This window comes from Lipotes vexillifer, unplaced genomic scaffold (genome assembly GCF_000442215.2).
Source record: "Lipotes vexillifer unplaced genomic scaffold, Lipotes_vexillifer_v1.1 scaffold728, whole genome shotgun sequence".
In the NCBI taxonomy this organism is placed as follows: domain Eukaryota; kingdom Metazoa; phylum Chordata; class Mammalia; order Artiodactyla; family Lipotidae; genus Lipotes; species Lipotes vexillifer.
Genome location: NW_006783590.1, coordinates 637,475 through 663,968, shown reverse-complemented (window position 1 = coordinate 663,968; position 26,494 = coordinate 637,475). Strand labels below are relative to the sequence as shown.

The following is a 26,494-nucleotide window of genomic DNA, read 5'->3' as shown; positions in this document are numbered from 1 at the left end:
TTCCTGCTGGGCCTCACATTCCTGGAGGGCGAGGCTGAGTTGTGCTCATCTCTCTGTCCCCGGGCCCGACCAAGCTGACACAGTGTTCTTGCTCCGGGGTCCTTACCTTATGGTGGGAGCAGGGGGCAGGGTGGAGGGGAGTGAAGTCGGAGTCTCACAGTTGAGTGAACACACGAATATGAAGAATAAATGACAGGGCTTCCCTGGTGGCGCAGTGGATAGGAGTCTGCCTGCCAATGAAGGGGACACAGGTTCAATCCTTGGTCCAGGAAGATCCCACATGCCGCAGAGCGGATAGGCCTGTGCGCCACAACTAGTGAGCCTGTGCTCTAGAGCCCAAGTGCCACAACTACTGAAGCCCGCGTGCTTAGAGCCCGTGCTCCGCAACAAGAGAAGGCCCTGCTCGCCGCAACTAGAGAAAGCCCTCGTGCAGCAACGAAGACCCAGCAAAGCCAAAAATAAAAATTTTTTTTTTTTTTAAAGAATAAATGACAGAAGCTTGAGTGAGTTGGGAAGCGGCAGGATTGCTGTAGCGCAGTTAATTTTGGGTGTCCCAAGCCAAGGCCTTGCGGGTATGAGCGATTTTGGGGACTCAGAAGGCTGGCTGGCAGGCAGGGGTGACACAGGGACAGCTGATGCACACTGAGCATGTCCTGTGTGCCAGGCTCTGATGTGGACACGTGATATACATTCACTCACTTAATCCTCCCCCTCCCCCCCATGAGGTAGGTACTCTTGTTATCCTCACATCCCAGGTCAGCAAACTGAGGCAAAGAGAGGTCATGGGATGCCCCCAGGGTCACAGGGCTGGTCAGCAGCAGAGCTGGGGTATGAACCCAGGACCCTGGCTCCACCAGCCGCTCTTCTGCTCTTGAGAGGGGCAGGGAAGGAAGTCGGGACAAGGCTGCGGTGTTCTTGGTCACGGGGGGAGGAGAGGGGAGGCCCGCAGGATGTTGGAAGGTCCCCTGGGCCTGCCCTGCCCCACGCTCAGGGGAGAGAGGAAATCCCGGGAGAGGGTCTGGCCTGGGGGGAGGCGGGGGCAGCAGGGTCTGAAAAGAACCAAAATCAGTGGTCTTCATGATGCCAGGAGAAAAGTGCTGGCACGTGGCCACAGTCAGCAGTGCCCGACTATCTGTTGGGACCTCAGGACCGTGACCCGGGCCCCTGTCCACCTGATGGCAGGCACCTGAGGACGGAAACACTCAGTCCTACAAATAAAAAGCCTGTAAATGCTTCGGCTTCTATTTTTTTTTCTTTTTCCCAAACAAGTTTAAATACATAACACTAACTGATTAAAAGTCAGTTGGCGACGTGGTGACTAAATGCAATGTGGGAACAGAGAAAAAAAGGACATTAGTGGAAAAACTGGTAAAACCTGAATAAAGTCCGTAGTTAGTTAACAGCATTGTACCCACATTAATGTCATAGTTTTGACAAATGCCGAACTAAGGAGAGGCTGGGTGAAGAACCCCTGTGCTGTCTTATCTTGGCAACTTTTCTGTAAATTTAAAATTATTCCAAAATAAAAAGCATTAAAAAAGAAATTAGAGGGCTTCCCTGGAGGCGCAGTGGTTGAGAGTCCGCCTGCCGATGCAGGGGACACAGGTTCATGCCCCGGTCCGGGAAGATCCCACATGCCGCGGAGTGGCTGGGCCCGTGGGCCATGCCCGTGAGCCTGCGCGTCCGGAGGCTGTGCTCTGCAGCGGGAGAGGCCACAGCAGTGAGAGGCCCACATACCGCAAAAAAAAAAAAAAAGTAATGAGGCAAACATTCAGAGTTGGGATAATAGTCGGATCATCCAGTTTATTTTTTATGCTTCGGTCACAAAAAACCTCAGTGCACCCAGAGAAGTGGCAGGTGTTCCACCAGCCACCTCACAGTCTTGATTTTTCCGCGATGAGGAGGTGAGGGCAGGAGCTTCACCCTGAGGGCCGCACAGCCAGGTTAAACCCACAGCACGGCCCCCACGTTGGTCGTCTCCTGTGTGCTAAACACTTAGAAATGAGACGCCAGTGCTCGTCCGTAGGACCCCGAAAGCTCTTCTGTGCAACCTGAAGTCCAGTCTGGAAGCCTCTGCGCCTCCAAGGTGCGCCCAGGGCCGGGCGTCCGGTAGAGACGGCCTCGCGCCGGGTCCAGCAGCCGTGCTTGTCTCACTTCCTCCCCTGGCAGGAGCTCAACCGGACATGCCGGGCCATGCAGCAGCGGGTCCTGGAGCTCATCCCCCGCGTCGCCAACGAGCAGCTGACCGAGGAGCTACTCATCGTCAACGACAACCTCAACAACGTCTTCCTGCGCCACGAACGGTAGCCCCGCTGTCTGCCCCGCCCCGGGCCAGCCGCCCCACCTTCCTTCCCTTCTCCCCTGTTCACACCCTCTGGCTTCTCACGTCCCTCTCAAACACCAGGTCAGCCGCCCGGCACACGTGCCCTCAGCTGTCTTCGTCCAGCATAGGCAGGAGCACCCACCCTTCACCCCACACCTCCTTTCCTGCCGCCTGCGTCCCTGCATCCAGGATCACAGCTTAAGCTTTCTAACTTAAGCAGAAAAAGAAGTCATTAGGAGAACAGCCTTTATTGAATGGATAGCTTTCAGAATCCAAAGAAGAATAAAAGTCAGGCCTCCCAGTGGGGCAGGAAGGACAGATGCCAGGGCAGTTCAGGGGCCTCTGGGGCAGAAACTCCTGGACCGTGACCCCAGGGTGTCATCATGAATACATGGGCTCCAAACGCTTGCCCACCTTGTACCATTCTGTCCAAGAGTCAGCTCCCCACGAGAAACTCTGATTGGCTCAGCGTCCTTGTGGGACACAGGTGTGGGAGGGGACAGGCCCCCTTGACCACAGTCCCGCCGGGATCACAGGAAATGGGGGGAGCAGCTCCCCAGAGGAGCACTTAGGTGCTGTTACAAAGGCAGGGAGAGGTGCTGGGCCTGCAGAAATGATGTCCCCCACGCTTCCTCTGAATCTGTAAAACGGAGCTCATGATTCCTTGTAGCTAACTGAGGGCCCGTGCGGTTATGCCTATAAAGCACTCGATGGTCAGGCTGTCTGGCACAGGGTACCAGTTATGCCAGCCGCCTCCAGCCCCTGGTTCATTTCGTGTTTTTATCCATCAGCAAACACTTGCTGAGTGATTCTGAATCAGGTGAGGGGCGGGGCCATGGCAGGCCGGCCTCTCTCTGCTCGCTGACCTGGTGGGACTAAGGTGCCCCTGCCATTTGCCGTGCGGGCCGTGAGGTGGCCCAAGGGCCCGATCTAGGGGTGACTGGGACCCCTCTGACACCTATTCATCAGACCTTAACGTTTGTTGGGTGGTTCACTTGATCCTCACACCTGGGAGGCAGGTTCCACTGTCACCCGCTTATTAATAGACAGGAGACTGAAGTTCAGAAGTGAGGTGATTTACCTAAGGTCACACGGTGAGGGACAGGGCCAGGTCAGGAACAGATCTCAGACCAAAGTCCTCAGTCTGCCCACCAGCCCCTTGACCTGTCTAGGGCGGTTTTAAGTGGCTCCATAGAGCAGTGTAAGAGGTGTGTCTTCCTTACACCGCTTTAGAGACACACATGCACACACGCAAATGTGTTACCAAACAAGTTCCAAAAAACAGTACCTACATTCGCTGTGTGCGCGCACCCCCGCTTCCTTTTCTGCTTTAGTCTATTCCTGTTTATTTAATGCTGATGGTGACTAAGGTGACCAGATAATTGATAATCTAATTGGGACACTTGCAAGTGAAAAACAGGCCCTACTAATACTTTCCTGGGGCAGCAGGCATAAACCGGATCTGTCCAGGCTAAACCAGGCCGTGTCATCACCCTGTTTGTGACCCACTCTGTTGGTTTTGAGACCTGCAGTGGGAAAAGCTCTGGCCTGGCTGTGCTGAGGGGCCACGCGGTCCTTCTCTTTGACTCAGGTCTTTTCTGTCTCGTAGGTTTGAACGCTTCCGAACAGGCCAGACTGCCAAGGTGAGAAGCTGCTTCTCCATGATAATGGGAAGAGGAGGGCTGGGCCCCCCCCACCCCCCACCCCCCGCTTCCCTCCCCAGGTGTCCTGCTTGGGGTGTGCCTTCTTAGCCAGAATCTCCAACAGGGCCCCTTCTCAGTTTTTATGTCATTGTGCCATTAGGGTAGATAACGTTCTGCCACCAGCTGATGCCCCAGGGTCTTCTGAGCCTCCCAGGCCTCCAGCTGAGCTAGATAGGCCAAGGGGAGGGAGAAAGACTCCCTGACTCCCAATCACTGCTGCAGGGACGGGGTGTGTGTTGGGGTTGCATGAAATACCTCTAGAATAGGCAACTCATAGGGACAGAAAGTAGATTAGAGGTTCTCAGTGGCTGGGGGGGGGGGGGGGGGGGGGGGTATTGCTGGTGACAGATCCTCAGGCAAAGAATGAAGGCGCCAGTGCTTCAGGACAGAAGGGAATGAGGCTGCAGGTCAGGTTGGGAGGATGACAGTGGCCTCTCCCCTGCCCCCAGGCCCCAAGCGAGGCCGAGGTGGCCGCTGACCTGATCGACATGGGCCCTGACCCTGCAGCCACCAGCAGCCTCTCGTCCCAGCTGGCGGGAATGAGTAAGTGCAGCGTGCGGGTTTCTGGGCTGAGGGTACCTTACATACTGCGGACACCCCTGCAGCTCTGGGGTGCCGTCCCATTACACAGCTGCAGCTGGAGTGTCAACAGCAGAATCTTGGCCCAGACCCCTCCTCGCCAGGGTCCAGTGCTGAATCTTCCTGCAAGGCTGAGCAGCCAGGACAAAACACAGGGGACCCTCCCTTGCAGTCTCACAACTCCTGAGCCCCCTCAGATCTCAGAAATCCCACTGTTGTGTGATTTCCCATCAACACAGTGAATTCCCCCTGGCCTGAATCTGGTGAACCTGGGCACATCACTTGGACATCCTGGGCCCTTTTCCTCCTCTACAGAGGGCAGGAATGGGCCCTGCTCACAGGTCATCGTGAGGCCTGGATAAGCTTCTGCACAGAGCGGGCTTAGACCAGGGCCAGGCCCAGAGTCCACTCCTGGTAAGCATTAGCCATCACCACCGTTGTCACCATGATTAGCGTTATTGGCTGCCTGCTTCATGCCCTTGGAAGTAATTGAGGGAGAGGAAGTGACTTGCCCCTGGCCCCTCAGCCAGCAGGTGGCCCGCCCCACGCGCCCCGACCCCACCGCCACTCCAGGCCACACTGCTTCTCCAGAACCGACCTGGGCCCGGCAGGGAGCAGCTCAGCCATGGCTCAGGGTCCCAGGACAGCCAGGCAGACCCTTCACGTGGCCTCTTTGTCCCCGCAGACCTGGGCTCCAGCAGCGTGAGGGCTGGCCTGCAGTCTCTGGAGACCTCTGGCCGCCTGGAAGATGAGTTTGACATGTTTGCGCTGACACGGGGCAGCTCGCTGGCTGACCAACGCAAAGAGTGAGTGGCCGGGCCCCGCCCTGGGCCCCTGCAGTTTGGGTCGCCCCCTATCAGGGGAGGGCCTCTCTCCAGGTCCCTGAGCCCAGTTTGTTGGTGGGCACACCAGCCCTTGCCTGCACCCCCTCAGGGTAGCAGAGTTCTTTCCCCCGAGCCAATCCTGCGAGGCCCGGGGAACCCTGTGCCCTACAGGCAGTGATGGATGCGGGGAGGGATGCCCGTAGGTTGATGACCAGCTAGGTGCCAGGATCTTACATCATCCACTCAGATGAGGAAACCGAGACACTGAGGGGCTGGGTCATTTGCCCCAGGTCAGGCAGCTAATGTTTGGAGGCACTAGGTTGGGAACCCAGGGCCACCTGGTTCCAAAACACAGTGCCTCCAGCCCAGCCCAGCTCTCCACTGCACTGTAGGCTGTGTACCAAGCCCTCGGGGGCTGGTCCAGTCATTTCTGCTGTTCCGTAACCAGTCAGAGAAGTCCTGCTACCCCACCCAAGTCTACCTGCTCTGCGCTGGAGCTGGGCTTCTGTCCTTCTCTGGGACTGTCCATCTCCATCGGGGAGATGCTTTCAGCAGCCGAGGCACGCGGCCGAGTGTCCACCAGGCCCAGCTTCCCAGGACCGGCTCCATACAGGCTGGAAGTAGCTTGCTTGAGGTTGTTATCAGCCCCTTTGCTTATAGCCCCAGGGCAACCAGGAGGTACAGCCAAGGAAAGCTCTGGATTAAGGGACCTTCCCAGCCGACTCCCGAGCTCCCTAGTGGTCATTCTGGTGTCTTGGAGGACTGTTGATGGGCTTCCAGAGGGCCCAGGGATCCCCTCTCCACCCTGGCCAATCCAGGTGGAACCTGACAGGCTGCTCGCAGCCCTGCCCACTAGCCTAACCAGCCCTGCGCTGTGAGCCGCACCTCTAGGCTGGGGCAGAGCCTATACTCCCAAGCCCAGGTACTCCAGGACCAGTGGCTCACGGTCACCTCGGAGTTAGGGGCACACTGAGGCTGCTGTATTGCTGCAGGCTAATGAGTCTGGTGGGACTTGCAGCCTGGAGGGCAGCCTACCTGAGAGCCCCAACCTGGCTGAGGTTTGCTGCTGCACTGTCACTCCTCGGGAGCGGGGTCCTGAAGAACAGAGAAAAGCGCACCCCGAGCTTGCCCTCTGGGGCCCGCAGTCTCACAGCGGGAGTGACATGCATGTGGACCACTGCTGTGCAGTGCCAGGTGCCGTCCTGGAGGGGCGTACCCAGCACTGTGGACTCGGAGGAGGGGCGTGCAGCTCTCCAGAGGGCACTCAGGACTGGACCACGCGGTGGGGAGGTCAAGGCGGCCACTTCAGGCCATGGAACAGTACGTGCAAAGGGTCAGAGACAGGGGAGAACGTGAGACGTCGGGGCCAGGGAAGACGTACTGCGAGGGCAGCACATACCGTCTCAGGTCATGGGTCCTCCTGCAGGCCCTCCCTGGGGAGGGGTTTCCACCCCAGCAGAAAGTGCCCTGCGGGATGGGAGTGTGCCCGAGCCTCCTCTTTGCTTTGCCAGCCTGCCTGGCCGTCCCTCTCTGATGCATCAGCTGGGTCTTCTAGCCCTGGTCACCTGGCTGGCCTTTGGACTCCCCACCTTGCCCTGTACCCTGGGGCTCTTGAACCCTCCAAGACCTCTTCTGCCCACCGAGTGTCTGTCCCATGCCTCCCTCTGGCCTGTGCCAACCACAGCCGGCACAATCACGGCCTCACCAGCTGACCAGGCTCTTCCACTCAGGATGCCAAGTAGAGCCATGGGGACATCTGAGTGAGCAGAGTTAGGGTCGCCTTAGCCAGGTTTGGCCAGAAGCAAGGGTGCTCTCTTTTTTTTTAAATAAATTTATTTATTTTTATTTTTGGCTGCGTTGGGTCTTTGTTGCTGCATGCGGGCTAAGTGGTGAGCGGGGGCTACTCTTCGTTGCGGTGCCCAGGCTTCTCATTGCGGTGGTTTCTCTTGTTGCGGAGCAGGGGCTCTAGGTGCGTGGCCTTCAGTAGTTGTGGCACTCAGGCTCAGTAGTTGTGGCTCGCGGGCTTAGTTGCTCCGTGGCATGTGGGATCTTCCCGGACCAGGGCTCGAACCCGTGTCCCCTGATTGGCAGGCGGATTCTTAACTGCTGCGCCACCAGGGAAGCCCAAGGGTGCTCTCTTTCTCAACGTCTTCCACGCTTACTTGCTCCCCAGTGCCGCTGTGTCTTCTTCAGGCACTGACAAGTGTCACCCCAAGTGGCCCCGGGTCCAGCCCCTGCCCCCCAGCCTCACTGAGACCACCTGAGGGGTGGCCCTCCTCCCTCCTGCGCTGGGCACAGGGCCGGCAGTCCCGTGCGCGTCGTGTGGGCCCCACCGCTGCAGGCACGGCCCCCAGGGATGGCCAGGCTTTGGCCTTGGGGGCTGTATGAGAGCAGGAGAGAGATGGAAAAGCCGAGGTGGTGGGCAGTAATTAGGAAGGAACACATGGTTCTTTTGAATGAAGGGCATCGTCGTTTTCTGTACATTCTTGGGGCTGGGCATGCCTCATCCTTGCCTTTCGCCCCAGCACACCCACTGCATCTTAGGTGCACGGCCACTTCCACCCCAGAGTCAGCGGGCCTCCCTGAGTCAGGATGCGCTGCTCAGGCTTTGGCATCTCCTCCTCCTCGCCAGCTCTTGTTGCCCCAATTAGCCAGGGGTGCTAAGCTGCCCTCCAGAGCCCCGCCTGCCGCCCGGCCTTCAGCTTGGCCGCAGCCACTTGCATGGGCGCCAGTTGTTGGGGGGTGGGGGGCGGTGAGCTCGCTGATGAGCGCACTCTCCTGGCTGCCTCCAGGTCCTGTGGGTGGAGCGGACGGCTGCTCTTCAGAGAGGCTGCCTGAGAATTTGGGGCTTTTGCTCAAGAGGCCTGTTTAAGTGCCAGTCTACCCAGTCCCCAGGAGGGCAGGTTGGCGTTGTGAGAGTCACCCGTGCTATGGTCTCGGCTCCTGAAGCCTCGAGCTGGACCAGCCCTGGCTCCAGCAGAGGGTGAAATGCTCCCCAACCCGCCCCACCTGGAAGAAGAGCCCTCGTCTCTATCTGTACTGGCTTTCCCGTTGAGGCTGGAATTCCGGGCCCTCGTCTGTGCCTCAATGACTGACCCGGTCTCACCTCCTCTCTGCCAGCAGCTCAGGGCGAGGATACCTGCTCTTTCCCAGTGCCGGGGCTGAGTCCCCAAAGCCTCCCCTGGATGTCCCCTCTGTAGCAGTCAGAGAGACACCCAGCCCCCTCGTTAGCACAGGTTTTCCTCCCACTCCTGGTTTATTCTCTCGCTCCCCCTGGAACCTCACCTGAGACACCACAGGCACCTCCTTCCCCGTCCTCCTCTGCCCGGAAGCTGTGGTGTCAGCTCCGATTTCCTCCCAGTACCTGCCGGCCGGCCTCCCCCAGAGGACATTCAGAATCCTCACCCGCAGTCTGCATGTTTGTTTTCAGCTGCAGAATGGGATTCCCCCATTCAAATGCAGCCTTGCACAGAACCATGATTTCTGAAATTATGGAATGGGAGCAGCTCGGAAAAGGGTCTAGATGCAAATTCTCTATGGCTGTGGGGTCAGTGACGCTATTTCTCACCCAGATCTGGTCACAGGAGGTTGGTGGTCTTGGTCTTTGGCCCCCAACACCTTCCCTCCCCTCTCCAGCCTTGCTCTGCCTGTCATGCGGGTCACACGTCTGATCCCGGTTCCCAAAGGCAGGAAATGAGACCCTTCCTACCATCCTCAGGCAGGCCTGCAGAGTTGGCACACTTCCTGAGGTCTGAGCCGCCCCTGCCCAGGCGTGTCCCAAGTCCACACGGGTTGTGAGTCCAGCTCATCCCCACTCAGCCGCCTCTGTCCTCACGTCAGCTGGCATGCCTGGTAAGGCAAGGGCGGCACGTAATGGCCACGGTGGCCTCTGTGTTTCAGGGTAAAATACGAAGCCCCTCAAGCAACAGATGGCCTGGCTGGAGCCCTGGATGCCCGGCAGCAGAGCACTGGAGCGGTAAGCAGAGGGGCCCTGCCACCACCCTGGGGCCTGTCCAGAAGGAGGGCCAGGGGATGCTTGCCCAGCGATGCCCACGGTGGTTTATAATAGGCAGCCTGAGAGGGCAGATGGGAGCTGAGTCAGTATTCGGCCTCACTGCCCCTCCAGAGACCTGTTATCTGCAGGAGTGTGGACAGAGGTGGACGGGAGAACAGACCCTAAGACCACAGGGAGGCATCCAAGGGTGCCATTTTTGTTCCATTTAACTTCTGGACTGTGTGGAGTGATAGCCACATGCCCACTCTGAGCAGGCTCTGTGGGCGACCCCTCCCCCTTGCAAGAGCTCCAAGTACAGTCCTTACACCTTTGAATTTGTTTCTGGATGCCTTTAGGGAAAAGAGAATTTCTGTCCCAGTAAGTGGGCTGAGTAGCTCCTTGGGAGGTGGTTAGAAAGTGCAGGACCTGGGAGCTGGAGATGCAGGGGCAGTGAACAGCATGGCAGAGGAGAGGGTTGGTGACAGCGTAGGGCTTCAGAGGCTGAGGTGGGACTGGGTGCTCGGAGCCCGAGGGGCAACTGGGAGGACTGGGTTTATGCCACGTGAGGTGGGAGCCCTGAGCAGTCTTGAGCAGAGGGGAACGTTTATCTGGCTTCCGTTTTAGAAGGACCCAGCCTGGAGGCTGGGAGAGCGGTCAGGAGGCCGTGGAAGCTGCCCAGTCTTCTGGAGTGGGGCGCGGGGCAGGGGGTGCAGGAGGGATCCCCAGAGACTCCCCAGAGGCGTCCCCAGCATCCCGGGAGTCATTCCCAAGTCAGACAGGGCAAGACCTGGAACACTGTGGAGGTGGGACCAGCAGGGACTCAGATGCCTCCCGTGTACGTTGTGGACCTGCTGCCATGCAGAGTGCATTCACGCCCTGGTCTCAGAGCCTCCCACCATTTTTCTTTGTAAGCAGTCATTTGTTGAGCCTGTGCCCTGTGCTAAGCACTCTGCGACCCCAGCTTACTGAGTGAGTCATCACGCAAACCCTTAAGGTATCCCCTTTTACAGATGAGGGGTTAATTACAGAGGGGGGTTAAGTGAGACCACAGATGTCACATCCTTAGCACAGTACCCGGCACGCAGTGAAGCTTTTAACCTTTACATCACTGCAGTGTGGTTTTTCCCACTCACAGAGGAGAACACCATGGCTTAGAATTGAGGTCGTTTGCCCATGATCTCACAGCTGTTGGTCTGTCCAGCTTGGAAGCCAGTGCTGATAACAAGAACCCCAGACGGCCTGTGGAGCTCTAAAGAGCAGAGGTGCTCCCCTGCTGCTCAGCCTTCCTTTCCCAGGGGCCATCATTCTGGCTCCAGGACTCCAAATGAATCAGGACACTCAGGAAGCCCTTCCCTCCCACGCCACCTGACCTCCCAGGGGCGGAGGCTGACCGAATAGCCCGGCTGTGCTGACCGCTGCAGCCCAGGACGGGTGTCACTTGCCCAGGGGCACACGGCAACAAGGGCATGAGGAGCACTAGATGCAGGTCTCCTGACTGCTGCCCCACCCGGCAGGCGGCCATGGGGCAGAAACACGCACACACCACTGCCTGCAGAAAAGCAGGCGCTGACTAAGTTCTGCTCATTCATCTCTGACGACTTGGGAGATTTAAGTGACTTCCACCAAATCAGGGTGTGACTTCCTTAAAACCAGGTCATGAACATCTGCTCCCAGGTGCTTACGTCTGGCTGGGGGGTAAGGCTTTCTCCCTCTCGGTTGTCAGAACATGATCCCAGGCAGCAATGTACAGAATGGAATCAAGTGCCGACTCTGTGGGCAGCCAGTGGCTGCCCCCTGGGGTTAGTGAGTCCTGGGAGGTGGGGATGCTGGATGGCATGTGACAGGCCCCGGGCTGGGTCTGTCCAGGCGGGGAAGGCAGTCACAGGGTGATGGGCTGGGAGCCAGGACCCGAGGCTTCCTCCACCATCGGTCTGCTCTGGGGCCCTAGGGATCTCCTCTTTGCCCATCAGTAAACACGAGGGGACCAGGTAGAGCAATGCTCCTAACCCTGGGTGCCCATCAGAATCCCCTGAGAACCAGTGAGGGGCTAATGGCTGCCTACTCCACCATCCCAGGATTGCTCAGCTCCCCACCCCCAGGGACCCTTGGGGTGAAGAGTAGGGGAGAAGCTTTGCCCTGCCCGTCCAGGACTCCGGAGTCCCCACAGGGAGACACCCTCTGCTGCTTCCTGTCCCCTTTTACTGCCCACCAGCCCAGCACAAGCATGGGCACGCGCGCACACACATGTGCGCACAGAGGCTCCTGAGGCGGTAGCAGGCCCCTGCTGGAGGAGGCCCCCAGCGCACCGGTGGCCCTGGCCCTGGCCTTCCCGCCACCCTCAGCGTGACCCTCTCTCACCCAGATGGGAGGCGGCAGCGAGAAGAGCCTCAGTGACTGGATGGTGAGACCAGGCACGGAGAGGAGGGGCCGGGCACACGTGCAGGGGGCACCCCCAGGCGGTACTGTCCGTCAGAACCAGAGGAGAGCAGGATGGGCAGCCAAGGGCCTGCGGGTGCCCACCCAGCACGGTCTGGCTCCCTCTGCTCTCGCTTCCACGTCCCCTCGGTGCTGCCTTGGAAGCAAGGCCCGGGCAGCCCCTGTGGCAGCCGGGAGGCGACCGGGGCTCTCCTGGGCTTGGGCCGAGTGCCTGCAGAGGGGGCTGAGGCGGGCAGCCCAGAGAAGTCACTGCTGCCGCTGCTGGGAAGTCAGCTCCTGCCTCTTCTCTGGGTGCTGCTGCTGCCCCCTGGGGCCCTCGGTGCTGAGGACGGGGCCTGGGGACTGACCTGGCTTTGGTTGGAGAAAGACTCGCTCTCCCTCTGTTTCCCAAAGTAGCTAAGTGGTAAGCGCATTTCCCTGAGCACCTACGCTGTGCCGGGCGCTGTGCTGAGCTCTTTAGCTCCCTCGTCTCGTTTAATCCTCACAGCGATCTGGACCTGGACGGTAGGTACTGTCATCCTCTCTAACAATGAGCGAAGTAAGGGTCAGAGAAGCTGAGTAACATGCGCCGAGTCGCAGGGGTCCGGCCAGCCTCTGGTCTCTCTGATCCCAGAGTCTGTGCCCCTAACCTCCAGCTGGATTCTCCCGCTGTAGACGCATTTCGCATGGGAAGCCCCCAGGCCCCAGCCCTGCCCCAGTCCAGCCCTCAGCCCCCCGCCTCTGTGCAGGAGCCTGTGTGGTGGAGCCACAGTGCCGCGTCCCCGTGCATAGCCGCAGCCCCTCGGGATGCACCGGCCTGGCCTCGTCTGGTGGTCTCGGCCCCTCCCTCTGTCCCGGCCCACCTCTGCCCCCTTCCACCACGAACGCTGAGTCTGCGGAGGTGTAGGGGGACAGCATGCAGTCGTGCCCCCTGCCTCAGCCTTGCTCTCTGGCCGCTCCCTGGACTGTGAATATTCTTGTGTCAGATGCCCCTGAGCACCTGTGCTTGGTCCCGGCCCTGGGCCTGCGCAACAAGCCCGCACCCTTGGCCTGTAGGAGCCGGGGTCCGTTCTCTCCTTGTGGCCCTGCTCCAGCTGTCAGGAGCCCTTCCCCATCCCCTGCTCAGCCTGCTGGCCCCACCTCCCCCTTGCCCACAGCCTGGCACAGCGGGCAGAACTTGGGGTCCCAGGCAGCTGGGCAGGAGCCATCCTGGAGGGACTGCCGGGGACGGGGGCGCAGGGCAGGTCCGACTGGCCCCATCGCATGAGGGAGGAGTCCCAGGGGTGGGCAACTGCCCCAGGCCGCGGCCAGTGGGCCCCAGACCGGCGAGGCGCACTGCCCTCACCCGCTGCCCTTCCCTCCAGATCCCCGTCACCCAGGCCTGCCTCATGGAAGACATCGAGCAGTGGCTGTCCACGGACGTGGTAAGTCCGGCCCCCTCCTCGCCCACCTGACCCGGGGCTCCCGTTGTCTCATGAGGAGGTGATGGGGGGCGGGGTCAGGATGAGCGACTGGTGAGGAGAGGGCGTTAGGGGGGCTGGTGTCCCCTCCCCTGCCGCTCCCCCAGCTCTTCCCTTTAGAGGAGGGCCCGGCCCCGTACCCCTCGCAGCCTCTGGAGCCTTCCCTCCCCCGAGCCTGCTGCCGATCGAGGTCCCACTGTGGGCAGGACAGGTGGGCCGAGGGCAGCCGGGACCATGGGAGCACTAAGCTCGGCAGCCCCCTCGTGCAGGTCAGGAGGCTGATAGACAGCTGTGAGTGGTGCCACGCCTGCGGTGGGGGGCGGCAGTCTCCAGAGCCCCACCCCCATTCTTGGCACCAAGGATCAAGTGCCTGGGCACCTCCAGGCCTAGGGGCCTCCTTCTGCAAGTGGCCAAGACCATGTTTCTGCCCAAGGTCAGGAGAAGGTCCATCCGTTTCATCTGGTGGGTGAAGGCTTATCCACTCCCCAGCCCCCAGGGTGAGCGTGCGTGGCCTCAAGCTTGGGTGTCAGCCTTTCCACCATGAGGCGAGTCTGCCCACCCCTCTAGACACTGGAAGGAAGGGACTAGCGATTGTCAGGGGCCCACCAGGCACCCTACCCTGTGCCTGGCCCTCTGCAAGTACTGCTCTGTTAAAGCTTCCCGACAACCCTGTGAGTGCCACCAAGCAGAAAAGCGAGGCTCAGAGAAGTCCAGTGGCTCAGGCCAAGGCCTGGGGCTCAGGAAGGGGTGGGGCCGACGTCTGGACCCCTCGGGGTCAGCAGCCTGCGCCCCAGCCCGCTTCGCAGTGCCTGCAGCTAACCTCACCTTCTGCTTTATCAGGGGAACCATGCGGAGGAGCCCAAGGGCGTCACCAGTGAAGGTAGTAGACCTTGGCCCTGCCCACCCCTGCCCCGCTCCAGCCTCCGAGCCCACCTGCAGCCTCCCTCTCATTCCTCCAGAATTTGACAAGTTCCTGGAAGAACGAGCCAAAGTGGCCGACCGTTTGCCCAACGTCTCCAGCCCCTCAGCCGAGGGGCCGCCGGGTCCCCCGCCTGGCAGTGCCCCTCGAAAGAAGACCCAGGAGAAAGATGACGACATGCTGTTTGCCTTATGAGTGTGGGGTCTGGCACCCTGCAGCCCGAGCCCCCGCTGCTCCCACATCCCGCGGCAGGGACCTGTCTCTCCTTCAGTGTTACGGCTGCTTTGGGGGTGGCTTGTTAGGTATGCCCTTCTCTCCCCCTTGAGGTTGGGGCCGTGCTGCCTGGGGGTGTGGGGGGCAGCCGGATGAATTGGGGGAACAGGTCAATTGCACTTCGGAACCCTGGACACCCCTGCCTCCCCTCCCACCCCAACTGACCACTGCGACTTTGCTGAGAACCCGGAGGCCCCGGAACAGACAAGGCCGGCTGCTTGGTTGCCCCAGCGTGAGTCCCCCTTGCCCCTCCCTGGACCCATGCCCAGAGGAGCCCTCTTCCGAGCCCACACTGACAGTCGAGGCCTGGCCATGGGCTGGAGACAGCAGAAGTTTCTGTCGCAGCCTCAGGTCCATTCCCCAGGCCCTGCCTTGGAGCCCGAAGGCTTTGGCCAGCTGTTGAGGGCAGGGCGTGTGGCCCTCTGCTGAGCGCACACTGTCCAGATGTGAAGCTGCACGTGGTTGGGGGAGACCTCACCAGGCCCAGGCCGCCAGGGGAGGCTTCCAGGGATGCCTGGGGCACCTGTGGCCCCCAGGACCTCCACTTCCTTGCCCTCCGTCCTTCCTCTGTTCCTCCCACGCAGGGCTCCACCAGGCACTGGGCCTCCGCACCTGTTGGTTGATCCTCTTGTCCTGGGAGAGGTGCCTTTTGTATCCCCAATTAAAGGTAGAAAAGCATCCTGCTAGCAGTGTTCAGTCTCCAGGAGGAGGTGACTTCTTGGCCTCACCAGAGGCAGGGACTCCTTTGGGCTGGGCTGGGCTGGGGGCCGCCCATGAGATGGGCATCTGCAGGCGAGGCAGGTGCAGCAGCAGGCCTGGGCACCCAGCCGCAGCTCACACCAGCACAGGCTCCAACCACGCGTTGCCTGCCAAGTGGCCCCATTGCTCTCCACGAGTGACGCATCTGCATCCTCAGCACCTCACACTGCCGTCAGCACTCAGGCCAGCTCCTGCCCAGCAGCAGTAGCACTGTGATCACAGAGACGGAGCAGGTGTGGGGATGGTGGGGCAGTGAGCCTGCAGGGAGGATACGGCCATCCCATCTGAGGCCTAGGTGCCAGGCGCTGTACCAGGCTATACGTGGGCTCGTGGAATCGTCTCGACAACCCTGGGCGGAGCAGAGTTGCATCTTGTTTTACTGAGTCTGTGACTCAGTGGGTCACGTGAGCCGCCCCAGGTGCAGCTGTTTATCAGGTGCTGGGCACTTCCTCATGCATCAGTGCGTCGTCCCCATTTTTCAGATGACAACACTGAGGCTCAGTGTGGATGCCTGGGCACACAGGTCAGGCGCGGGTGTCAGTTCTTATCTCCGTGGCAGTTCAGCCACCCCAGGTCTCGGGGTACCACCTTTTTTGGTCTGGGATCTTCACACCAGGCTCCCCGGGAGTCACTGCTTGAGGCACATTGGTGCCCCCTGGCCCAGCACTCGGTGGTGGGAAGGAAGGGGGCTGGAACAGTTGATCTGCCTGAAAGGTCAGCCCATGAAGGACAGCAGAAGTCTGAATGCCTGGGTCCAGGGGACCTGGGCAGCTGGAGTGGGGCTCACCTGGGTCTCTGAGCAGCCCCCAGCTCCCATCAGCAGCGGGCGGGCTGTACGTGCGTTCTGAGGCGTGGCCTAGAGCCGTGCACACAGGAGACCAGGCTCAGCCAGCCCTCCAGGTGGAGCTGGGGCAAGGGAAGCAGCTGGGAGGCGGGTACAACGGGACGGGGATGGGAGGCTTGTCCATCCCCTAAGCAGGGAGGAGGGGCCTTATCGTCTAGGCCGAGATTCAGAGCTTTGCAGAGGAGCCAGCCTGGAGGAAAGGCGGCTGAACGTGACATCTGACCCATTTCCCCAACCTAAACCACCTTTTTTTCCTCTCCCCGCCATCCCTGCCCAAGGGGAGCAGCCATATCACTGTCCCCTGGGTAGCCAGCCATCGGCCTGGTCGGACAGCTTTTCAGGAGATGGAGGCGCCCTGGGCCCTCACCCGTCAGTCATAACAAGCTCAGCTGGTCCAAACTCAAGGTTACCGTCTACATCCTGCGTAAATTAGCTGTGTTCGCCCAGGTAAGGGGAAGGCTGTGGTTTTAACGAGGTATTAAGCATCTTCTGGACATGGTCCACCTTTGCCTAGTTACTCAGCAGTGACGCCTGTGCCGAGGTGGTGGAGCCTTGCCAGCCCTACCCAGGCTGCTGGGACTCAAAATTGGGAAGAAGCCCAACTTGGTGTACCACCGTGCTGTCACACGGCCACCAGCACCCCCACCATCTTCTGCTTTAGGTCACGCAGAGGCAGCTGGGTGCTGGGGACCGCAGCCCGACTCCCCAGACTGCTTTATCTTGCTGGCCCGGCCGCCTCCTCCCGTCAGCACTCATGACAGCAGGTCGCTTCCAGAGGCCCCTTCCCCCTCTGCTTCTGGCCGCTTCTGGCCGATGGCCAGCCACCACACACCAGACCACCAGCGTCTGGAGCTGGGAGCCGAAGTCTGTGCTTGACTACATAGCCTGTGAGGGTCCTTAAAGCACCTGGGTTTGGTGACCAGCTTTTTCACAATGTGCACCTGTATCATGAGGCTGGCAGCACCTGGCGGTCAGACAAGAGGACTATGGGGGATACTCGGTGGGTTGCCCACCCCCACCGCTGGCTAGGCTGGACGGCTGCCACTCGTGCTCACACACGCGCGGTGGTGCACGCTGTGCCGCTGAGCTCAGACAGGTGTCCCGCCTGCTCACACGGCCATTCCAGCCATCTGCCCTGGGACCTGACCTGAACCCCTGGGAGACTGGGGGCCTCTCCCCTTTCCCTGCAGCCCCCCAGCTCTCCCAGGTCCTCCCCTCCATCCCCACCACATGGCTGCTGTGGGCCCTACCTGGCCTGGGCCTTTCCATGCCTCACAATGGTCCTGCGGGGTTGATGGTTTTGACCACTGCTTACAAGTGGGAAACTGAGGCCGGGGGACGCCAGGAAGGGAAGAGGGGGACCTGTTCCTCTCGGCACCGTTGCCTCTCCCCTCTGCTTGCCCCTCCTCCAGGTGAGAGACGGTGAGCCAGGGAACCCTCAGTGGGTGGCTTCAGGGGCTCGTGGCCTGTGAATGGCTAAAGTTGCCAAGTGACCTGTTCTTTGCTGCGTGTGGGTAGGAGCGCCGGCTGCACACCAGGCATGGTTCTAGGTGCTGAGAATACAGAGGTGAATGGGTCATGTGGAGGGAAGGGGGCAATATAGACAGGTGTAAGTTGCAAATGTGCCACCTGCTCTGAAATGAAGGAAAGAGAGACTAATGCCAAGTGACGGGCTAGGAGGCCGGGGAGGGCCTCTGACCAGGACCCAAGGCTAGTGAGGTGAGGCCTGCCCAAAGAACCTTGCCGTGAAGGTGTCCAGGCTTCCCCGGAGGGCGCAGCTCTGGACGGTCCCACCTTGAGGACCCCTCCAGAGAGAAGGCATCTGGGGCTGGGCTGGGCTGGGCTGGGCGAGGGAGCCCCGGCAGGAGCCACCGGTGCTGGCCAGGCTGGGTTTCCTGGCACCAGGCAGTGTCTGAGGCCACAGGTCCTGGGCCAATCACAGCAATGGGAAGTCATGCGGCCCCACGTAAAAGAGGACCAGCTGCAGGCGGGAGCCTTGGGCTGCGGCCCCCATGTCAGGATTAACCAGGCGCCTGTGGCTCCTGCAGGGCCCTCTGCCTCAGAAATGGCACCTGGCCAGGGGTGTAGGGAGGTTGAGTGGAGGCAGGCAGGTGGGTAGGGAGGGGCCGCCTGGGAAGCAGTCCCTGGAGCCTGGAGGAAGGTCTGACCAGAGCTGCCTAGAAGCCCCTTAGCAGGGCCTCCACCTGCTTTGCACCCTCCCGGCTTCCCTGACCCCCCACCAAGACCCAACCCTGGGCCTGGGTGCTGACCCCACCCCACAATCCCAGTGTCAACATCCAGCCTCTCCAGTTGTCATACAACAGCAAATCATGATGCTACCCTTCTGAGCTGTGTGACCTTAGGCAAATTACTTAACCTCTCTGTGCCTCAACAGCTAATAGCAGTTGCTGCTTCATAGGGTTGTTATGAGGGTTAACTGAGAGGACCAGTAGCACAACATCTGTCAAGGAAATGTTCCAAACATGTTGTCATAGATGGTACCCCCTCCATCCAGAACGGCCTCTGCATCTGACACCCAGCCAGGGGCACTGCCCCGCCAACTCCTGAGTAATTTCGGAGACCCCAGCTCAGCCTCCGGTATTGCTCTTCCAGCTCTCAAGGGTGCTCGCTGCCTCCCAGACAGCAGTTCCAGCAACAGGGCCCTTGTGCCCCTCTGAGCTGCTACCCCTGAGTGGGGCCAGAGTGTCTTGATCCCGGCAATGAGAGAGAGGCAGGATCTGCCCACTGCTCCTGGATCGGGCTCTGCTGACGCACAGTGGGGAGCTTTGGGAAAGCCCCCCAACCCCTTCTCCAAGGCTGACCCTGGCTCAGGACAGTGTCCCACAGCGACCACGAGATGGCAGCAGCGCTGCATGTAGCAGGGCCAGTGGGGCCAGCACCACCAAGTTGACAAGCCGGGAGGGCCGGCAAAAGGGAGCTCTGAGTGCCTCCTGCGAAGCCCGGGGTGCACTCGTTCCTGTGGGCCTGCTCAGCGGACGCCGAGTTCAGACCCCTGTGTATGTCTATTTCTACCTGTATAGGCAGAAAAGCACAAGTTTACACCAACAGCTCCAATCACAACCCAAAATCAGAGACTCCTAGTTTTCCCCGTTCCCTATGACCCGCTTCGATAACAGTGAGAAGCCTGGTTCCTGCTGCCCTTTTGTGTACAGACTTACTTGCTCAGTCCCATCAGTAGCCAGTCTCCCACTGCCCCCGCTGCCCCGGCCCCGTAGGCGTCCTCACCTTGTTTGGGTTGCGACATCCCTGGATGGACCACCAGAGCCCCTGCTCAGACTTTTCCTCACCCAGTGCAGGCTCCAACACCCCACTCGGGGCTACTGCAGCCCAGCCCCGCCTCAAGGCATCTGCCTGCCTTGCCTGGTCCCATCTAATGGCTTTAAACCAATTATTCAGGACAGGAGTGGAAGAGGAAGAGGAGATTTCACATTAAGAAGAATGATCAGACTCCAAAGTGATGTCTGAGTCCCAATGTTTCCTCAAACCAAATGTTTGTGCAAACCGCGTATTGACACCTCCAAACTACCCCTGCCTACCTCTTGCATCAGAAAACACCACAAAAGTCCTTGGCCAGTGTATTAGTGTGCTAGGGCTGCCATAGCAGAGTTCCACAGACTGAGGGCTTAAACAACAGCAGTGTATTATCTCGTAATTCTGGGGCATGGAGGTTACGGTGCCAGCAGGCTGTTTGTCCTGAGGCCTCTCTCCTTGGTTTGCAGTTGGCCGTTTTCTCCCTGTGTCTTCACATGGTCTTCCCTCTGTGTGTATCTGTGTCCTCATCTCCTCTCCTTACACAGTCATACTGGATTAGGGCCCATCCTAGTGACCTCACTTTACCTTAATTACCTCTTTAAAGACCCTATCTCCAAATACAGTGACATGCTGAGGTCTTAGGGGTTAGGACTTCAACAGCTCAAGTTGAGGGAGACACAGTTCAGTCCACAGTTGGTCAGATAGACAAAGTCCTGGCCCCTCTGGCCATCCTCCCAGGTCTCCTCTGGACCCCATCATAGAACAGCATCACCTCTGACCTACACTGGCTCTGCAGAGGAGTGACCACGTGTAACACCCACCTCCACACCCCTGTTAGGGATTTGAGGGTGGTTTGATCCATCCTTGGGCTAACCTGGCCTTGGGAGCCCAGGAAGGGCCAGCCACTGGGGCCAGGAGCAGAGCAGAACAGGAAGGAGGTGGAGGCGAGGAGGCCACAGGCACCCAGAGCCTGGGCTAGGGGCTGTCCTGGTCCCCACTGCCACCTACTATGTTTTAGAGCAGATCCAAGGCAGCGAGCTGGCAGGGCTCTCTTCTGCCCGCCCTGGGCAGCAGGGCCAGGCTAGGGAAGCAGCCTCGCATGGCCCCATCTTCTCCCTTTGCCTCTGGCTCAGGACTCTTGTGGCCTCTCCCTGCCCCTGCCCTAGGGCAGCCTGCACCCCTCTTCCCCCACAGTCCAGGTTGGGCCCCTGTGGTATCACAGACAGGGAAACAGTGGCCCAGGGAGGGGAGGGGCCTCCCTGCCCAGGAAGAGGCAGCCCTCAGCCCACCCTGAGAGCTCAGCGAGGCCAGGGCGGAGGCCTTATTTGTCCGGCAGAGGCTGTGTGGCCCCAAGCCCTGGCGGGGGATCAGCAGACACAGCTTCTGGCCCACACCACCACTGATTTACAGTTTGACTTGAGACAAGCCCTTTCCTGCCTGGGCCTCATTTCCCCCAACTATGAACCAAGGAGATTGATTAAGTGACCCTGAGGCTTCCTCCCACTCTGCTCTTCTGCTCCCTCAACCCCCAAATTCTACAATCCTCCCTCTGGGAAAAAAACGTGAGGCTACAAATCCTCGTAATGGAAGTGGCAACATGGGGTCCCAGGGTTCTTCTGCCGCTCGCAGGAGCCACAGGAGTGGGAAAATGCCTGCTGGCCAGGTCAGCAGACATGGAAGGCCCTGGGCCACCTCCTTGCTAGCACACTGGTTGCCCCCTGGGGAGCTCGGGCTGGACGTGCCCTTTAGTCTGCAGGAGCTTCCGGTCACCTGCAGGAAGGGGGCTGCCAGGGTGAAGCAGGGCAGGGTCCCTTCTCAGGCCTAGAGTGATGCAGAGACTTGGTCAAAGCCACACAGCAAATCTGTGGCAGAATCAGGACTAGAATCCAGGTCCCCCACGGAACCTGCCCAGCAGAGAGCGGGGAAAGGATGGTAGCTGGGAGTCCCTCTGTGAAAACACCTCCTGGCCCCCTGTACGCACCCCTGGCTCCCCCAGAATGTTAATGCTCCCCAACTGGTCTGCAGGTTATAAACCTTCTCTCACCAAGGACCTCCTTTATCACGGTTTCCCCAGGACCTGAATTTGCATGTTTTTTGTTGGTCTTGGTTTTTTGCCTACAGAACACTTTGCAATGCAACGGGGAGTTAGTATATTTTACCTTTTGTGCATCATAATCAGACTGCATCGCCTACCAAGGCAGTTTCTCATTCCAGCCAGACGTACCCCAGCAGCTCGTTCTTGGGAACTAACTGTACAGCCTTTTTGTCCAGCCCCACTGGGCCTGCCCACTGTTTGGGGCAGTCCCACCACCTAAAGGGGCAGGGGATGAGGACAGCTGAGCTCACCATCAGCCAGGGCACCCGCCAGGCCTCGGCCTTCACCTTCACCACACGTGGCCATTTTTTTTTTTTTTTGCCTGTGTTGGGTCTTTGTTGCTGCGTGTGGGCTTTCTCTAGTTGTGACGAGCGGGGGCTACTCTTCGTTGCAGTGTGCGGGCTTCTCCTTGCAATGACTTCTCTTGCTGTGGAACATGGGCTCTAGGTGCGCGGGCTTCAGTAGTTGTGGCATGTGGGCTCAGTATTTGTGGCCCACGGGCTTAGTTGCTCTGTGGCATGTGGGATCTTCCCGGACCAGGGCTCGAACCCGTGTCCGCTGCATTGGCAGGCGGATTCTCAACCACTGCGCACGTGGCCATTCTTGACCCCTGGCTTCTGCACTGGTCTCTCCCTTGTGGACACAGTCTGCTCCCACTTCCCACCTCAACTCTGTTACTGAGTCCAAGCTCATACTGCTCACCACACAACAGGCCAGTAACTCGAGAGATGAGTTGTTGGGGCAAAGAATAGTGACTTTATTCTGAAAGCCAGCAGAACGAGAAGCTGCTGACTAGTGTCCCAAAGAACCATCTTACCGGGATTCGAATTCAGGCTTCTTTTATACTAAAAGGGGAGGGGGCGCGGCTGGTTGTTGTAAACTTCTTGGTGCCGGAAACCTTTATTCTTGCAGCTTATAGATCTGGTCGATGTTCCTATAAACCTCCAACAAGCCAAATGTTATTCTCCGTTCTGCAACTTTTTAGCTCTATATGAATGGAAAAGTGTTATACCTGTAAAGGTCAGAGCCTTGAGAATAGGTTATCTCGTATATTTCAGGTTATAGACAGCATTCTTTGAGTGATTAACTTGTAGCAAAAGCAATAGAATACACAGGTTAAAGGAAACAGATCCAATATGGAGTCAGATTTGTTCTTCCCTCTGACAGCTGCAAACCCAGACTCTCAAATTGTTTGAGTCCCATTTGCCCCACCCTCCCTGGCACTTGGAATCTTAGCTTTTAGACCCCAAGTTGCAGTGAGAAGACCCATCCCCTCTCTCCCTCACCCCTCCCCAGTTACTCTCCCACCACGTTCTCTACCCATTGCCCACCCACTGAGGATCAAGAACGGATACTGCTGAGCTTTCTCAGATGTTGCCATGGAGCTTGAGGGCCAGACAGGGGCAGTCAGAGACCTCCAGGTGCGAACGCCCAATGCCTTCCATTCCCTCCTCCATCTCTCGGTGTCCCTTTCCCCCCACCTGTGCACCACTGATCCATCCACCATCCCGCCACTCATTCATCCAACACAAATGCCAGTACAGCCTCCTTCCTTCCATCGCCTGTCTATCCAGACTGCATAGACACCTGCCACACAGGGGACATCAAGAGCCACCAATGAGGGCCACAGAAGCAGGGACATCACACAGAAAGGACCACGGCAGCACCACCTGATAAGAGATGAGGCCCTTTCTGTGTTTCTTGTCCCCACCATAGCCCACCAGAGAAGAAAGGGACCCAAAGGACAGGGGGAAGGGGGGTAAAGGAGCAGGCCACCCCACCCCCTCCAAGTCCCTCCAGTAAGGCCCTGGGAACTGAGGAGGTGGGTGTTCAATCAGATATGAGATTTAACTTTGGACTTTTTCATGCTTGAAAGTAACAAGAAAGTTAACAAAACTGCCAGAGGTGTCAAAAAGGCTGCAAAAAGGCTGCAAATGGGAGGCTGGGCCCCATCAAAGGCAGGCGTAGGAGAAAACGAACAGAAGTCATGGTCAGGTTTGTGAACTGTGACTTGGGATCTGCAAGCTTGGAGAGGGAGCTGGGGAGAGCGGAATTGCTCTGTGTGTCAGCGGGAGATGAATCCTACAGTTCCAATGCCCCCTGGGAGAGGGGAGGGGAGCTGAGAGACAAGCAAAGGGGAGGAGGAGAGAGGAGCCGGGGTGACCAGGCAAAGGGTTGGGGGAAGATCTGGAGATGAACTACTGGACTGGGGGAGGGGAGGGAACAGAGTATCCCCAAAAGGTCTGGAAGAATAGACTTATCTAAGATGCCCTGTAAAGTGTCCTCTGTGTGGGACCTGATATCTCCCCTCTCTATGACCCCAAGATCTATGTTCCACTCACCAGTCTTTGTCAAGAGGAGGGTTTTATGGAAATGGAGAAGGGGTGAAGTTTCACATCTGAGTCAGCACAGTACCAAGCAGAAATTGTTCAGGAAGAAGCAAGAATGGCAGGGGAAGTGGTGAAAACATAAGTGTCCAGGGATCTCTGAAACTGGAGGATTTTGGACTTTCACTGGACATAAAGTTAGAAGATTAAAGCATCAACTCTGCCTTCCCCCCAGTGATTTCCTCACACACAACCAGAATAAATTTCAAAAGGCGAATCTGACCATGTTTTATAACACCTGCACCCCCAAGCCCCAACACACACACCTAAAACCCTTCACTTGTTCTTGAGTTAAAGGCCCACTTCCTGGCCCGGCCCACAAGGCCTCTGGAGTCTGGGCCCTGCCACACTCTCCAGATTCTCTGCACTCTAGACATACAGGCTGGCTTTCTCACCTCAGAAGTTTCATACCCTACTGACCACAGGGCCTTTGTACATGCTGTTCTCTCTAGAACTGCCCCACCCCAACCCCAACCCCCAGTTAACTCACTCACCCTTCAGGGCTCAGCTCAGACAAGCCACTCCTGAGCTCCTGACCAAGTCATCAATCCAACCTGGAATTTACCGCCACGATTACAGTGGCAAAAAGGAATGGAATAACCACAACATGGCTCAGAGTCCACACCTTAGAACAATCATGAGTCATGCCCTGGTACTGGGCACACGTTCCCTGAGTATGTCTGAATCCCGAACAAAGTGAAGGTCTGTCATCGATGGGGCAGGGGGATGGCTGTTAAGTAGACAACCAACAGTGTCTGCACCCTCTTGCAGGGGTGGAGGGGGGCTATCATGTATTCTGGAAGGTGATGGAATGGGCAGAAGCATGAATGAACTCGCATGTCTCAGGTCTGGACTCAGACTGGCCTGATGAGATTGTGGGCTGTGTGAGGTATGATGATGTCATTATTGGACAGCTTTTTTTTAATACAGGTAAACTGCAGGTCAAATCATGTCCCCTGGGACACACAAAAAACCCACACAGCAAAACCTCCCACCTCAGCAACAAGTGAGGCTTTTTGTCTCATCCTCCGACAGAATCCTGATAAAGACCAGTACAGAGTCATAGACTAGTGCCATTCAGCTAATCCCTGTATCTGACACCAGTCTGCTTGTTCACCTCCAGCGATGGGAAACCCACCAGCTCCCATAGAAGCCCATTTCACCTGACCAGACCCCCAGCACCGACCCATCATTAAGTCATGAAATCTAATTGGCATATTGTTTAATGGGAACAGAGTTTCAGTTTGGGATGATGAAAAAGTTCTGGAGATGGGTGGTGGTGACGGTTGCCCAAGAATGTGAATGTACTTAGTGCCACTGAAAGGTACACTTAAAAATGGTTAAAATGGCCTTTCTGCCCATGGACGCCGCCGAGTAAGCATCATTGACGTCTCCCCCCACCTCCACTACCGTCGTGTCTAGGTCAGAGTCACCCAAAGAGCCCAAACAGCTGAGGAGTCTCTTCATCGGAGGTTTGAGCTTTGAAACAACCGATGACAGTCTGAGGAGCCATTGTGAGCAGTGGCGAACGCTCACAGACTACGTGGTGATGAGGGATCCAAACACCAGGCGCTCCAGAGGCTTCGGGGTTGTACATATGCCACTGTGGCATATGTCACATATGCCACATATGCCACTGTGGATGCGGCCATGAATGCAAGGCCACACGAGGTGGATGGAAGAGTTGTGGAACCAAAGAGGGCCGTCTCAAGAGAAGATTCTCAAAGACCTGGTGCCCACTCAACTGTGAAAAAGATTTTTGTTGGTGGCATTAAAGAAGACACTGAAGAATATCACCTAAGAGATTATCTTGAACAGTGTGGGAAAATTGAAGTGATTGAAATCATGACTGATCGAGGCAGTGGCAAAAAGAGAGGCTTTGCCTTCGTAACCTTTGGTGACCATGACTGTAGACAAGATTGTCATTCAGAAATACCACACTGTGTATGGGCCACAACTGTGAAGTAAGGAAAGCCCTATCTAAGCAAGAGATGGCTGGTGCCTCATCCAGCCAAAGAGGTCAAAGTGGTTCTGGAAACTTTGGTGGTGGTCGTGGAAGAAACTGCAGTGGTCGAGGTGCCTTTGGTGGCAGCCGTGGTGGCAGGTGATATGGTGGCAGTGGAAATGGCTATAATGGATTTGGTAACAATGGAAGCCATTTTGGAGGTGGTGGAAGCTACAATGATTTTGGCAGTTACAACAATCAATCTTCAAATTTTGGACCCATGAAAGGAGGAAACTTTGGAGGCAGAAGTTCTGGCCCCTATGGTGGCCAAACCCCGAAACCAAGGTGGCTATGGCGGTTCTACCAGCAGCAGTAGCTATGGCAGTGGCAGAAGGTTTTGATTACTGCCAGGAAACAAAGCTTAGCAGGAGAGGCGAGCCAGAGAAGTGACAGGGAAGCTGCAGTTTACAACAGATTTGTGAAGTCAGACAAGCACAGTGGTGGCAGGGCCTAGCTGCTACAAAGAAGACATGTTTTAGACAATACTCATGTGTATGGGCAAAAAAAACTCGAGGACTGTATTTGTGACTAATTGTATAACAGTTTATTTTAGTTTCTGTTCTGTGGAAAGTGTAAAGCATTCCAACAAAGGGTTTTAATGTAGATTTTTTTTTTTTTGGCACCCCTGCTGTTGATTGCTA

At 57.9% G+C, this 26,494-nt stretch overlaps 1 protein-coding gene and 1 pseudogene across 2 annotated transcripts in view; both read left to right on the top strand.

The window, feature by feature from the left end:
* Nucleotides 1-15,172, top strand: part of TOM1 (target of myb1 membrane trafficking protein) — a 47,647-nt gene extending 32,475 nt beyond the window's left edge. The window contains exons 8-15 of one of the 2 annotated variants that reach the window (XM_007456261.1): nt 2,170-2,303; nt 3,933-3,966; nt 4,476-4,569; nt 5,291-5,411; nt 9,330-9,405; nt 13,203-13,262; nt 14,139-14,178; nt 14,258-15,172. In XM_007456261.1, coding sequence (XP_007456323.1) covers nt 2,170-2,303; nt 3,933-3,966; nt 4,476-4,569; nt 5,291-5,411; nt 9,330-9,405; nt 13,203-13,262; nt 14,139-14,178; nt 14,258-14,412 — 714 coding nt within the window. In that variant the 3' untranslated portion in view covers nt 14,413-15,172. The remainder of the gene's footprint in view (nt 1-2,169; nt 2,304-3,932; nt 3,967-4,475; nt 4,570-5,290; nt 5,412-9,329; nt 9,406-13,202; nt 13,263-14,138; nt 14,179-14,257) is intronic. The other variant, XM_007456262.1, reaches the window with a different exon arrangement.
* LOC103079682 (heterogeneous nuclear ribonucleoprotein A1-like) lies at nt 14,752-26,194 on the top strand (annotated as a pseudogene).
* The last annotated feature ends 300 nt before the right edge of the window (nt 26,195-26,494 follow it).